The sequence below is a fragment of the Anser brachyrhynchus genome (genome assembly GCF_964034855.1).
Source record: "Anser brachyrhynchus genome assembly, chromosome: 4".
In the NCBI taxonomy this organism is placed as follows: domain Eukaryota; kingdom Metazoa; phylum Chordata; class Aves; order Anseriformes; family Anatidae; genus Anser; species Anser brachyrhynchus.
The window spans coordinates 38,385-53,917 of NC_137698.1; the positions used below are offsets into that span (position 1 = coordinate 38,385).

The 15,533-nt window shown below is 52.3% G+C and overlaps 1 protein-coding gene across 1 annotated transcript; it reads right to left on the reverse strand.

The window, feature by feature from the left end:
* Positions 1-1,288: 1,288 nt before the first annotated feature.
* On the reverse strand, positions 1,289-15,466 carry LOC308193944 (uncharacterized protein). The gene is made up of 24 exons (XM_080589140.1): positions 15,248-15,466; positions 14,322-14,462; positions 13,720-13,854; positions 13,586-13,636; positions 13,380-13,456; positions 12,026-12,073; positions 9,059-9,114; positions 8,766-8,809; positions 8,497-8,665; positions 7,915-8,014; positions 7,770-7,831; positions 6,492-6,632; positions 5,890-6,024; positions 5,748-5,806; positions 5,567-5,626; positions 5,413-5,464; positions 5,035-5,319; positions 4,211-4,410; positions 4,061-4,099; positions 3,843-3,990; positions 3,648-3,702; positions 1,867-3,296; positions 1,686-1,738; positions 1,289-1,435 (listed from the first exon to the last, which is right to left on the reverse strand). Exons 4-12 carry the CDS (start codon positions 13,622-13,624, stop codon positions 6,625-6,627), a joined length of 603 nt encoding a protein of 200 aa, XP_080445266.1. The 5' UTR covers positions 13,625-13,636; positions 13,720-13,854; positions 14,322-14,462; positions 15,248-15,466; the 3' UTR covers positions 1,289-1,435; positions 1,686-1,738; positions 1,867-3,296; positions 3,648-3,702; positions 3,843-3,990; positions 4,061-4,099; positions 4,211-4,410; positions 5,035-5,319; positions 5,413-5,464; positions 5,567-5,626; positions 5,748-5,806; positions 5,890-6,024; positions 6,492-6,624.
* Positions 15,467-15,533: the final 67 nt, after the last annotated feature.

A 15,533-nucleotide genomic window follows, 5' to 3' on the forward strand; every position in this document is an offset into this window, starting at 1 on the left:
AAGACACATCCCAAAGCCAAAATGCAAGCCCCAAATGCTACAGAAAAGCCCCCAAACACCAGACGCAGGCTGCAGAAGTCTACAAGCAGGCCACAACCCACCCCCAGACGCAGGCCCCAACCACACCCAGATGCAGACCCCAACTGTCCACAAGCAGCTCCCAACCCGCCCCCCATGAACTGGACCCCACCCCACCCCGATGCAGGCCCCAGGCCCCAGCCCCAGCCCCCACACCCCAGACTCAGGCCCCAAAGGTGTACAAGCAGGCCCCTACAGTATACAAGCAGCTCACAACCACCCCCCCAGAGGCAGGCCCCAACCCCCTCCAGACGCAAGCCCGAAAGGTGTACAACCAGCTCCAACCCCCCCCCACCAAGACGCAGGCCCCAAAGGTGTACAAGCAACTCCCCACCCTCCCTCCCCAGACGCAGGCCCCAAAGGTGTACAACCAGCACCCGACCCCCCCCAGATGCAAGCCCCAAAGGTGTACAAGCAGCTCCAAACCTCCCCCCCCATCCCAGGCTTCCAGTGTACGAGCAGCTCCCAAACCCCCCAACACAGGCTCCTATACTGTACAACCAACTCTGAACTCCCCCGCTCCCCAGAGACGCAGGCACCAAGCCCCCACAGATGCAGGCCCCAAGGGTGTGCAAGCAGCTCACAACCACTGTCCCCCCCCCAGAGGCAGGCCCCAGCCCCCCCCAAACGCAAGTCCCTGCAGTGTAAAAGCAGCTCCCAACCCCCCCCAGATGCAAGTCCCAAAGGTGTACAAGCAGCTCCACACCTCCCCAAAACACTGGCCTCAACCCTCCCCCCAAGACACAGGCCCCAAATGCCTAAACATACGCCAAGAAAGTACTAATGCAGGTGCCAAATGCTACAGACAGGCCCAAAAGCACAGGCACACGCCCCAGATGCTCGAGGCCGAGATGTAACTTGGCTTTCTGAATTACTGGAAAGCGGCTTTCCTTCTCAGCGAGGTGTGCGCAGGCTAGACAGGATGGGGCTTCAGGCACCTCTTCACCTGTGGAAACACACTGCCATCAGGCACTGCCATGCCAGACAAGCTTTTTCTGTTAAAACACCCTTCTCAGATGCCCCGCGGCATTCCAGTGACCTGCTTTGCTCCGATTCTAAAGACTAGTGTCACAGCCCACCTTGCCTGTGGCACCTGACCAACAGAAGAGAAAGCAACCATACCGTTTGGAAACCGTCACTGCACGTGCCGCTCCTTGATGCTCTGTAACCTCTTCTCAAATCCTCAGCCACTTCTGTGGAGAGCCTGCCATGACACCTTCAAAGCAAGATGGATACCCTTCGCAGTCACCTTGCGCAACTTGGCCATTCTGCTCCACTGCTCCACTCACGACCAGCCTGCCCTTCTCGTGCTGCTCTTCAGAGTGCAGCTTGGCCCCTCTGGGTCTGTGCAAGGCACCTGCGAAAAAAAAGAAAAGCATAGGCCGCGGCAGCATCCAAAGCCGCAGCACAGCTAGGACAGGTACTCTCACCTGCTCCCTTACTCTGCCCCCTCACCTGCCCTCGAGGCAGATGCTTCCATCTGCTCTCTTAAGCCAGCTACAACACCTCTGGAATATAAACAGGACTTTAACTGTATTTTGTGTAGTTAAGTAACTGCAGTGACAACCGCACCCCTAAAATAACTGCTGCATCTGTTCATCGCTCACCTTGCCAAAACAAGCTCTGGTCGTGAAGCCCCAGGTCGTACGCTGTGTTTCAGCTTTAACAAATGAAAACAGTCAGAAGATAATCATTCAGCTGCCAGAATTAGCACCCATCCCTCAACAACACAAGGGACCCCATGGCTAATTTTATCATTTCAAAACAGCAGCCCCCTTGCCTCAGCACCTAGAAAGTAGATCAAGCCAGTCACCGGGTTGCCTACCGAGTCCTTGACGGTTCCAAAAGGAGCTCTTTCCTGTGACCAGTTCCTCCTAAGGTTTACCCCTCTACTGGGGAGGGGAACGAAATACAAACAAAAAATCAAAACCCCGTATCTGCGAGCTTTCAAGATTCAATGACAGACCTCTCCTCTAGCACTACTCAAGCACTATGGAAACAGCTGCTCGCAAGCAGCTCAAGTCTCCCCCTCCACATTTGCCAAACACCACGGAGATGACTCTGTGCCAGCTGCCCTTCAGTACGTACCCAGAGGCAGACCGGATGTCTTTGCCAAAACAGTCCGGACAATGTATTAGTACACCGCCACGTTAGCTACCATCACTAACTGCCAGGCAGGACAGCTCCAGGCCAAACACACAGGCACGCTACAAACATTACGAACAAAACACACAACACAAGGCGCAAAAAAAGGACTCCCAGAGGGAAGCCATACAGCAAGTCAGAACAGGTGCCCTGCAGCAGACCCAAGGAGAGATTCAAATGTCACGACATGCGACTGGAAGCAACTGCCAGAACTGGGATGATGGAGGCATAAAAAGCCTGCCTTTAAGACAAGAGACCAGAAGGATGGGGAGTGCAAACCCCAGAAGAAAAATGCTTCGGAAATGAACTCCCAAGACAGAGCTCCTGATGAAGCCCACATGACTTCCGCAACAGCGAGGATGGAAACAGATGCCATCTGAAACCGAATATGATGCACAAGACCTGAAACACATCTGCGCTTTAAGCTGCGACTGCAAGTCAAGAAGTGCTCAGATCAGCCCTACGATGATGAAACAAGCATTTAGGACCTTTGGTGTGGCTAACAAGTTGCCCATCTAATCTGTCCAGTGGAAAAAGGCAATGAGGATATCAAGATTTGAGGAGCGCGTAACATATGATGATCGCATCAAGAAACATTTGATACAAAAAAATTACACGCACAGAAGAAATGATCTCTTTAGGCTCCCACTGCAAGACAAGAAACGCTCAGCTTCCGTTTGAGCATCAGCATTATTCCAGTGAGGTCAAGTGTTCGACACCCTCAGGAAGGCTTCCCCAGGGCCTGCCAAGCACCAGGAGCAACAGCACAGCACAGACAACACAGAACACAGACACCAAGCTGGAACTGCCCTGCCTGGCACGTGCTCAAGCCCTACCTGACAGAATCCCACGCCCCCATACACTGTCTGACCATGATCAATCCTAAAAGGCCCCATCCACAGCAATGACTTAAAAGCACAGACCCTCGCCCTATGTGTACATTCAAAACCCAAAAGCAAACATAGCACTTTCCCCGCAACTTAGCTTGGGAATGATGGGAGGCAGGTTCCATCCTCATCAAGGAACACGAAGGCTAGCCAGGACATTGCTTCCGGCACGAGGCTCCTCTTCACCTGCAGAAATAAAGTGCCATCAGGCACTGGCACACCAGCCAAACTTCTTCTAGTGAAACACCCACCTCAAAAACAAAACAGTAGTCCACTGACCTGCTCTGCTACTGAAGTCAGATAGACCAACTCCAGACAACTGCCCGCCTTCCCCTGCCAACCACCCCCAAACACACAGTATTTGCCCCTGGACTTAATTCTCAGGGGTCACAATCCATCCTCAAGGTGGACCACAGAGGCCAACTAGGATGTCCCCACTATCTTCTTCGTCCCCGGAAAAGAGGAGTCACCCAGAGGTGGGACCAATAGACTACCAAACCAAAACCAATGCCCTTTTCCCAACTTTTCTCCACTCACCTTCCCGATCCAGGCTTAGCGCTTCCATTTACTGTGCTGAGCCAAGGTCACATAGCTTAGACCAAGGAGAAAGAACAAACAAACGTGAAAATCCACAAAACAGTCTATACCCACTCCTCTTCTTTCCTCCCCTACCCCAACAGCCAAGAAGCCCCAGACCCACGTTCCCCAACCCAGTACCACCGCTTCGCTCACCTAACATCCCAAGGAGATGCATCACGCTCCCAGCTCCTCTTGTGCTCCGAGCATCTCCAGCATTTCAGGAACTGGAACCGCTGACGCCTGGCGCGCCTCAGAAACGTGGCAGGAGATGTACTCTGCTGTCGCAAGGTGCTTCAAAAGCCTGCATAACAGGCAAAGCAGACTAACACAATCCACTGACCAACTCAGGGCCCAAACTGCCGTCCACTCACCCTCATGCCTCATTCAAGTGTCCGTGCCCATGCCCTGGGCTACAAGAAACAAAAAGAGGAGGTCATATCCGTGATGGACACGCAAACAGTACAGCTCCTTGCAGAGGACAAACACAGAGACGAGAGCCAGAAAAAAAAAAAAAAACACACCCTCAGGTCCACAAATACCAAAAGGCCATGAATGCACAGCAGCCCCAACAGGGGTAATCACAGACTTCTCCTTTACAGATGAGAACGGTGACCCTGCTCAGTCTCTCCGTAATACTGCACTTATGCGGTCAAGCCCCTTCTGATGCGTACTGAAGCTCCTTGTGAAGCTTCTGGACAGTTATGCAAATGACTTGATATACCTAGAGATTAAAAGATAACTCAAAAAAAAAAAGGAACCGTACCCCACCATTTCCCAAAAACAAGTTAGCCAGCAACACCTCCTAAGCACACCTCTATTACGTGAATTCCAAGCACTTAAAAACTAGAAGGCTGCAACGTCTAAAGACTCTACAGCCACACAAACCACAGGCAAAAGCTCCAAAAATAAAACAAACTGTCCCTAACCCTGAAAAAGACCACCCCTTACACGCCTACTGCTGCTCTTTTCAGACACATGCTTACACAGGGAGCTTCGATGATACTTATCTCCTAAACCCTGCTCCATCACTTTGCCACCAACGTTGTAACTTTCATAACATTTGCCTTAATTCTGCAGAAATCATAAGGGACCCAGAACCACAAAGCAAACACACAAAGTAAGATTGCCACAATATCCGTAAACATGCTATAACAATTACTCACCTGAAGAAGAGCTGCTTGCAATACAGGCACCTATTACTAGATTGGTTGACTCTAACAGATCCTACTAGTTGTTACCTCACAAAGATGGGCGTACCGGTCTCTACTTGGAAACGCATCAGTCCATAGACTCTTAACCACCTAAAGAAACCTGCAACTCACTGAAGGAAAAACAAAGCACTTACCCCAAAGAGCAGCCCAGGCAGAATGAGCTCTCTGATGGGATGCCTGTGACTCAATGACCACCAGGCCCTCCCTGGAACCCAAAGCCAATCACCTGGGAAAGGGGAGGGGCAAAGCACAAGTAGAAAGAGGAGAAGCAGCAGCTGTGGTTTATTTATTTTTGCTTCAGCTTTGAATATTGAAAGCTTTTCTCCTCTACAACTCCTGTCTCAGGAACCAAACAGCATTCCAGTGACCTGCTTTGCTCCTATTCCAAAGACTATCACAGCCCACCTTGCCTGTGGCACCTGATAAGCAGAACAGAAAGCAACCACAGCAATAAAAGCCACTGCACCCTCAGGACAGTTACTCTCATCCCCTCCTTTACCTCAGCCGCTTACCTACCCCACATGGCAGATGCTTCCACCCGTTCTCTGAAGCCTCCTAGAGCACCTCCAAAAGAGAAACTGGAATTTTACTCTATTTGATATAGTTAAAAAAACTGCAGCGACAACCGCACCCCAAAAATAACACCTACCTCTGTTCATCACTCACCAGAGTCACTCCAAAGGTAGCTCGCGTCGTGACGTCCTGTACTGCACACTGCGTTTCAGCCTGAACAAAGGAAAACACAGTCAGAAGACAAACATTCAGCTGACAGCATTAGCACCCATCCCTCAACAACAGAAGTCACCCCATATTTAATGTTTTTGTTTCAAAATAGCAGTCCACTTGCCTCTGTACCTGCAAGTTAGATCCAAGCTCGAAAGGAACGGCCACCATCACCCATGCCACCTGGGAACACAGAAGGACAAAATGACCACTGTGCTTGCAAGCCACCACCTGCCACATTGCTCCTCTGTCCCAAACAGCCTCACCTCAGACCCTCAGAGGGAAACACCTGAATGTCTTCCCTTCGCTTCAGATAAGGGATCACCAGGCTGATAAAACTCCCACCTTCCCTCACTGCTCCGTGACACGGGGATTTCCCTGTCCAAGACTTCATGAGGCCCCTGCAGAGACAAGAGAAAAGCACACCCTGAGGCACCTCACAGCCACAGCGTACCTGCTGCAATACCTCTCTCTTCCCAGCTCCTTTACTTCAGCTGCTCACCAGCTCGAACTGAGATTCTTCGCTCACAGCGCCGCGGCAAACTCTGTCCGGGCCACACAACACACACTGCACAAGCTACGTTGTTTAAGACACACGAGCTGGAACGTTCCTGCCCAACAATCAGTGGCATCGCACAGGAAGGATGCCGCACGCTCCTAGAAACCAAACCTACCAGTCCTGAACAGCTCCCCTGCCAGACAATTCCCCACCTCCTCCTGCCAACCACGCTCAGCGCACACACTACTTGGCTCTCAAAAGAAAAAAAAAAAGTAATACCATACACACACAAAAAAAACAACTGAGCTCCACAAATGCCAAAAAGCCATGCACACACAGCAGCCCCAGCAGGGCTAATCACAGACTTACCCTTTACAGATGAAAAAGGTAACTCTGATACGACCCTGCTCAGTCTCTTGGTAATACTGCGCCTACGTGGTCAAGCCTCTTGTAGTGTGTAATCAGGCTCTTTTTAGTCCTCTGGAGAGTTACACAAGTGGCTTCATACGTCTAGAGATTCAAATATAACCCAAAAACACAAGTGGATCCCACCATCCCAAAAACAAGTGAGCCAGCAACCTCTGCTAAATATCCCTCTAGTAAGTGATTTCCAAGCACTTAAAATCTAGAAATCCATAGACACCAACCTGCCCAAAGAACCCTGCAATTGACTGAAAAACAAAGCACTTACCCCAAAGAGCAGCCCAGGCACAATGAACTCCCTAATGGCATACCTGGGGCTCATATACCATTTGGCCCCGCCCAGCACCCAAACCCAATCACCTGGGAAAGGGGAGGGGCAAAGCACAAGAAAGTAGAAAGAGAGCAGGAGCAACAGCTGTGGTGGTTTGTTTCTTGTTTCTGTTTACTGTGTTGTTTTGTTTTTTTTTTAAATCTGGTTTAGCTCAATAGCATGCAGACTGCAGACAAGAGAACTGGGGTGATTCTAGAAGCAACAATACCCATGCTTTTGCTGCAGCTTTGAATATTGAAAGGACAATACGACCAAGCAACTGAATTTTTTTCAGCTGGAATTAGCTCAAACCTTTCTTTATATAGAAAGAAAAATCTGGGAGCATAACAGATCACACGCCAAAACAACAAAAAAAAAATCAATTCCATGTAATAACATCACTTGCAGGAAAAATCACGTACTTGAGTAGGCTATCTGTAAACCAAAAGGCTATGCTGATGGGTCAAAACACACTACAGGACAATGGAGCCTGGCCCTCTGCTGCACCAACTTAAAACTCATCCCTACACTCACCAAGGTGCAACCCCAACCCAAACACAGACACACCATTTCAGCCTCAACACAGTTTTGGGAACTGCTGGAAAGCAGGCTTCATCCTCAGCGAGGCGTGCTCAGGCTCCACGGCATGGGGCTTCAGGCACCGCTTCACCTACTGAAGACGACCACCATCATCAGGAGCTGCCACGCCAGACCACCTTTTTCCTCTGCAACACCTTTCTCAGGAACCAAACAGCATTCCAGTGACCTGCTTTGCTCCTATTCTAAAGACTATCACAGCCCACCTTGCCTGTGGCACCTGATAAGCAGGACAGAAAGCAACCACAGCAATAAAAGCCACTGCACCCTCAGGACAGTTACTCTCATCCCCTCCTTTACCTCAGCCGCTTACCTACCCCACGTGGCAGATGCTTCCACCCGTTCTCTGAAGCCACCTAGAGCACCTCCAAAAGAGAAACTGGAATTTTACTCTATTGGATGTAGTTAAAAAAACTGCAGCGACAACCAGCCAGCGACAACTGCAGCGACAAACAGCCTCACCTCAGACCCTCAGAGGGAAACACCTGAACATCTTCCCCTGTGGTGGTTTTACAGGGGTAGGCGACCGAGCTCCACCAAAACCGCTCTCTCCCTCTCCCTCCTCAAAGAAGGACAGGGAGAAAATACAAGGAAAAAGGGCTCAAGGGTTGAGATAAGGATGAGGAGATTACACAGTAAATATCGTGATAAGCAAAACACACTCAGCATAGAAAGACAGAAAGATTTATTGCTTATTACTACGCAATGTAGAGAAGCGAGAAACAAACGAAAGCAACCAAAAGCACCTTCCCCCCCAGCCACCCTCTTCCACCTTCTCCCCCCCAGCGGTGCAGGTGATCGGTGTTTATGGTCAGTCTATAGCGCTTCTTTGCCGCCACTCCTCCTCGGACGCCCTCATCCCCTGTGCTGTGGGGTTCCTCCCACAGGATGCAGTCCTTGGTCAACTGATCTGGCATGGCCTTCCCACAGGCAGCAGCTCTTCCAGAACTGTTCCAGATGTAGGTCCATACCACGGGGTCCATCCCTCAGGAGCAAACTGCTCCAACCTGGGTCCCCCACGGGCAGCAGCTCCTGCCAGCTCACCTGCTCCTGCGTGGTCTCCTCTCCACGGTCTACAGGTCCGGCCCGGAAGCTGCTCCGGCAAGGGTCTTCCACAGGCCGCAGCCTCCGTCAGTGCAGGTCCACCTGCTCCACCGTGCTCTCCTCCACCAGCTGCAGCATGGAACCCTGCTCCACCGTGGTACCCCGTGGGCTGCAGGGGGACAGCCTGCTTCACCATGGTCCTCGCCACAGGCCGCGGGGGACTTCTGCTCCGGCACCTGGAGTACCTCTCCCCCTCCTTCTTCACTCACCTTGGCGCCTGCAAGGCTGTTCCTCACTCCTCTTGCTCTCCCAGCTGCTGCATGGCACAGCGTCTTTGTTTTTTTTTTTTTTTTTCCTGTCTTAAATATGCTCTCACAGACGCACAAACAACATCACTTATTGGCTCCGCTCAGCAGCAGGGCCATTACCTAACATGGGGCAGCTTCTAGATTCTTCGCACAGAAGCCACCCCTAGAGCCCCCTGCTACCAAAACCTTGCCACATAAACCCACTACGTCCCTTCATTTTGGTTAAGGGACGACCAGACTGACAACACGCTCACCTTCCCTCACTGCTCCGTGACACGGGGATTTCCCTGTCCAAGACTGCACCAAGCACCTGCAGAGACGAGAGAAAAGCACCCCCTGAGGCACCTCACAGCCACAGCGTACCTGCTGCAATACCTCTCTTCCCAGTTGCTTTACTTCAGCTGCTCGTTAGCTCGATCTAAGATAAATGTGCCCGGGCGGCGCCGCGCCAAAATGTGCCCGGGCGGCGCCGCGCCAAAATGTGCCCGGGCGGCGCCGCGCCAAAATGTGCCCGGGCGGCGCCGCGCCAAAATGTGCCCGGGCGGCGCCGCGCCAAAATGTGCCCGGGCGGCGCCGCGCCAAAATGTGCCCGGGCGGCGCCGCGCCAAAATGTGCCCGGGCGGCGCCGCGCCAAAATGTGCCCGGGCGGCGCCGCGCCAAAATGTGCCCGGGCGGCGCCGCGCCAAAATGTGCCCGGGCGGCGCCGCGCCAAAATGTGCCCGGGCGGCGCCGCGCCAAAATGTGCCCGGGCGGCGCCGCGCCAAAATGTGCCCGGGCGGCGCCGCGCCAAAATGTGCCCGGGCGGCGCCGCGCCAAAATGTGCCCGGGCGGCGCCGCGCCAAAATGTGCCCGGGCGGCGCCGCGCCAAAATGTGCCCGGGCGGCGCCGCGCCAAAATGTGCCCGGGCGGCGCCGCGCCAAAATGTGCCCGGGCGGCGCCGCGCCAAAATGTGCCCGGGCGGCGCCGCGCCAAAATGTGCCCGGGCGGCGCCGCGCCAAAATGTGCCCGGGCGGCGCCGCGCCAAAATGTGCCCGGGCGGCGCCGCGCCAAAATGTGCCCGGGCGGCGCCGCGCCAAAATGTGCCCGGGCGGCGCCGCGCCAAAATGTGCCCGGGCGGCGCCGCGCCAAAATGTGCCCGGGCGGCGCCGCGCCAAAATGTGCCCGGGCGGCGCCGCGCCAAAATGTGCCCGGGCGGCGCCGCGCCAAAATGTGCCCGGGCGGCGCCGCGCCAAAATGTGCCCGGGCGGCGCCGCGCCAAAATGTGCCCGGGCGGCGCCGCGCCAAAATGTGCCCGGGCGGCGCCGCGCCAAAATGTGCCCGGGCGGCGCCGCGCCAAAATGTGCCCGGGCGGCGCCGCGCCAAAATGTGCCCGGGCGGCGCCGCGCCAAAATGTGCCCGGGCGGCGCCGCGCCAAAATGTGCCCGGGCGGCGCCGCGCCAAAATGTGCCCGGGCGGCGCCGCGCCAAAATGTGCCCGGGCGGCGCCGCGCCAAAATGTGCCCGGGCGGCGCCGCGCCAAAATGTGCCCGGGCGGCGCCGCGCCAAAATGTGCCCGGGCGGCGCCGCGCCAAAATGTGCCCGGGCGGCGCCGCGCCAAAATGTGCCCGGGCGGCGCCGCGCCAAAATGTGCCCGGGCGGCGCCGCGCCAAAATGTGCCCGGGCGGCGCCGCGCCAAAATGTGCCCGGGCGGCGCCGCGCCAAAATGTGCCCGGGCGGCGCCGCGCCAAAATGTGCCCGGGCGGCGCCGCGCCAAAATGTGCCCGGGCGGCGCCGCGCCAAAATGTGCCCGGGCGGCGCCGCGCCAAAATGTGCCCGGGCGGCGCCGCGCCAAAATGTGCCCGGGCGGCGCCGCGCCAAAATGTGCCCGGGCGGCGCCGCGCCAAAATGTGCCCGGGCGGCGCCGATCACAGACCTACCCTTTACAGATGAAAAAGATAACTCTGATACGACCCTGCTCAGTCTCTTGGTAATACTGCGCCTACGTGGTCAAGCCTCTTGTAGTGTGTAATCAGGCTCTTTTTAGTCCTCCGGAGAGTTACACAAGTGGCTTCATACGTCTAGAGATTCAAATATAACCCAAAAACACAAGTGGATCCCACCATCCCAAAAACAAGTGAGCCAGCAACCTCTGCTAAATATCCCTCTAGTAAGTGATTTCCAAGCACTTAAAATCTAGAAATCCATAGACACCAACCTGCCCAAAGAACCCTGCAACTGACTGAAGGAAAGCAAAGCACTTACCCCAAAGAGCAGCCCAGGCACAATGAACTCTCTAATGGCATACCTGGGGCTCATATACCATTTGGCCCTGCCCAGCACCCAAACCCAATCACCTGGGAAAGGGGAGGTGGCAAGCACAAGAAAGTAGAAAGAGCACAAGCAGCACAGCAGCTGTGGGGTTTTTTTGATGGTTTTTTTTTTGGTTTTGTGTTTTGTTTCTTTGTTTTTTGTTTTTCTTTTGTTTTTTCTTTAATCTGGTTTAGCTCAACAGCATGCAGACTGCAGACAAGAGAACTGGGGTGATTCTAGAAGCAACAATACCCATGCTTTTGCTGCAGCTTTGAATATTGAAAGGACAATATGACCAAGCAAGTAACTGAAATTTTTCCAGCTAGAATTAGCTCAAACCTTTATTTATATAGAAAGAAAAATCTGGGAGCATAACAGATCACACGCCAAAACAAAAATAAATTCCATATAATAACATCACTTGCAGGAAAAATCACGTACTTGAGTAGGCTATCTGAAAACCAAAAGGCTATGCTGATGGGTCAAAACACACTACAGGACAACGGAGCCTGGCCCTCTGCTGTACCGACTTAAAACTCATCCCTACACTCACCAAGGTGCAACCCCAGCCCAAACACAGATGCACCATTTCAGCCTCAACACAGTTTTGGGAACTGCTGGAAAGCAGGCTTCATCCTCAGCGAGGCGTGCTCAGGCTCCACGGCATGGGGCTTCAGGCACCGCTTCACCTACTGAAGACGACCACCATCATCAGGAGCTGCCACGCCAGACCACCTTTTTCCTCTGCAACACCTTTCTCAGGAACCAAACAGCATTCCAGTGACCTGCTTTGCTCCTATTCTAAAGACTATCACAGCCCACCTTGCCTGTGGCACCTGATAAACAGAAGAGAAAGCAACCACAGCAGCAAAAGCCACTGCACCCTCAGGACAGTTACTCTCATCCCCTCCTTTACCTCAGCCGCTTACCTACCCCACGTGGCAGATGCTTCCACCCGTTCTCTGAAGCCACCTAGAGCACCTCCAAAAGAGAAACTGGAATTTTACTCTAATTGATGTAGTAAACTAACTGCAGTGATGGGCACAAAAATGTGCCCAGATGGCAGCAATCACAGACTTACCCTTTACAGATGAAAAAGGGGACCCTGCTCAGTCTCTTGGTAATGCTACCGTGCTTATGCGGTCGAGGAACCGTACCCCACCATTTCTTAAAAACGAGTTAGCCGGCAACACATCCTAAGCACGCCTCTATTACGTGAATTCCAAGCACTGAAAATCTAGAAGGCTGCAACGTGTAAAGACTCTACAGCCACACAAACCACAGGCAAAAGCTCCAAGACTATAACAAACTGTCCCTAACCCTGAAAAAGACAACCCCTTACACGCCTACTGCTGCTCTTTTCAGACACATGCTTACACAGGGAGCCTCGATGATACTTATCTCCTAAACCCTGCTCCATCACTTTACCACCGAGGTTGTAACTTTGATAATATTTGACATACAGGCAAAGACTCACAAGTAAGCCCCGCAATTCGGCAAAAATCATAACGGACCCAGAACCACAAAGCAAACACACAAAGTAACACTGCCATCCTATCCGTAAACACGCTATAACAATTACTCACCTGAAGAAGAGCTGCATGCAATACAGGCACCTATTACTAGATTGGTTTACTCTAACAGATCCTACTAGTTGTTACCTCACAAAGATGGGCGTACCAGTCTCTACTTGGAAACGCATCAGTCCATAGACTCTTAACCACCTAAAGAAACCTGCAACTCACTGAAGGAAAAACAAAGCACTTACCCCAAAGAGCAGCCCAGGCAGAATGAGCTCTCTGATGGGATGCCTGTGACTCAATGACCACCAGGCCCTCCCTGGAACCCAAAGCCAATCACCTGGGAAAGGGGAGGGGCAAAACACAAGAAAGTAGAAAGAGGAGAAGCAGCAGCTGTGGTTTATTTTTTTTTGCTTCAGCTTGGAATATTGAAAGCTTTTCTCCTCTACAACTCCTGTCTCAGGAACCAAACAGCATTCCAGTGACCTGCTTTGCTCCTATTCCAAAGACTATCACAGCCCACCTTGCCTGTGGCACCTGATAAGCAGAACAGAAAGCAACCACAGCAATAAAAGCCACTGCACCCTCAGGACAGTTACTCTCATCCCCTCCTTTACCTCAGCCGCTTACCTACCCCACATGGCAGATGCTTCCACCCGTTCTCTGAAGCCTCCTAGAGCACCTCCAAAAGAGAAACTGGAATTTTACTCTATTTGATATAGTTAAAAAAACTGCAGCGACAACCGCACCCCAAAAATAACACCTACCTCTGTTCATCACTCACCAGAGTCACTCCAGAGGTAGCTCGCGTCGTGACGTCCTGTACTGCACACTGCGTTTCAGCCTGAACAAAGGAAAACACAGTCAGAAGACAAACATTCAGCTGACAGCATTAGCACCCATCCCTCAACAACAGAAGTCACCCCATATTTAATGTTTTTGTTTCAAAACAGCAGTCCACTTGCCTCTGTACCTGCAAGTTAGATCCAAGCTCGAAAGGAACGGCCACCATCACCCATGCCACCTGGGAACACAGAAGGACAAAATGACCACTGTGCTTGCAAGCCACCACCTGCCACATTGCTCCTCTGTCCCAAACAGCCTCACCTCAGACCCTCAGAGGGAAACGCCTGAATGTCTTCCCTTCGCTTCAGATAAGGGATCACCAGGCTGATAAAACTCCCACCTTCCCTCACTGCTCCGTGACACGGGGATTTCCCTGTCCAAGACTTCATGAGGCCCCTGCAGAGACGAGAGAAAAGCACACCCTGAGGCACCTCACAGCCACAGCGTACCTGCTGCAATACCTCTCTCTTCCCAGCTCCTTTACTTCAGCTGCTCACCAGCTCGAACTGAGATTCTTCGCTCACAGCGCGCGGCAAACTCTGCCCGGGCCACACAACACACACTGCACAAGCTACGTTGTTTAAGACACACGAGCTGGAACGTTCCTGCCCAACAATCAGTGGCATCGCACAGGAAGGATGCCGCACGCTCCTAGAAACCAAACCTACCAGTCCTGAACAGCTCCCCTGCCAGACAATTCCCCACCTCCTCCTGCCAACCACGCTCAGCGCACACACTACTTGGCTCTCAAAAGAAAAAAAAAAAAGTAATACCATACACACACAAAAAAAACAACTGAGCTCCACAAATGCCGAAAAGCCATGCACACACAGCAGCCCCAGCAGGGCTAATCACAGACTTACCCTTTACAGATGAAAAAGGTAACTCTGATACGACCCTGCTCAGTCTCTTGGTAATACTGCGCCTACGTGGTCAAGCCTCTTGTAGTGTGTAATCAAGCTCTTTTTAGTCCTCTGGAGAGTTACACAAGTGGCTTCATACGTCTAGAGATTCAAATATAACCCAAAAACACAAGTGGATCCCACCATCCCAAAAACAAGTGAGCCAGCAACCTCTGCTAAATATCCCTCTAGTAAGTGATTTCCAAGCACTTAAAATCTAGAAATCCATAGACTCCAACCTGCCCAAAGAACCCTGCAACTGACTGAAGGAAAAACAAAGCACTTATCCCAAAGAGCAGCCCAGGCACAATGAACTCCCTAATGGCATACCTGGGGCTCATATACCATTTGGCCCCGCCCAGCACCCAAACCCAATCACCTGGGAAAGGGGAGGGGCAAAGCACAAGAAAGTAGAAAGAGAGCAGGAGCAACAGCTGTGGTGGTTTGTTTCTTGTTTCTGTTTACTGTGTTGTTTTTTTTTTTAAATCTGGTTTAGCTCAACAGCATGCAGACTGCAGACAAGAGAACTGGGGTGATTCTAGAAGCAACAATACCCATGCTTTTGCTGCAGCTTTGAATATTGAAAGGACAATACGACCAAGCAACTGAATTTTTTTCAGCTGGAATTAGCTCAAACCTTTCTTTACAAAGAAAGAAAAATCTGGGAGCATAACAGATCACACGCCAAAACAAAAAAAAAAAATTCCATGTAATAACATCACTTGCAGGAAAAATCACGTACTTGAGTAGGCTATCTGAAAACCAAAAGGCTATGCTGATGGGTCAAAACACACTACAGGACAACGGAGCCTGGCCCTCTGCTGCACCAACTTAAAACTCATCCCTACACTCACCAAGGTGCAACCCCAGCCCAAACACAGACACACTATTTCAGCCTCAACACAGTTTTGGGAACTGCTGGAAAGCAGGCTTCATCCTCAGCGAGGCGTGCTCAGGCTCCACGGGATGGGGCTTCAGGCACCGCTTCACCTACTGAAGACGACCACCATCATCAGGAGCTGCCACGCCAGACCACCTTTTTCCTCTGCAACACCTTTCTCAGGAACCAAACAGCATTCCAGTGACCTCCTTTGCTCCTATTCTAAAGACTATCACAGCCCACCTTGCCTGTGGCACCTGATAAACAGAAGAGAAAGCAATGACAGCAGCAAA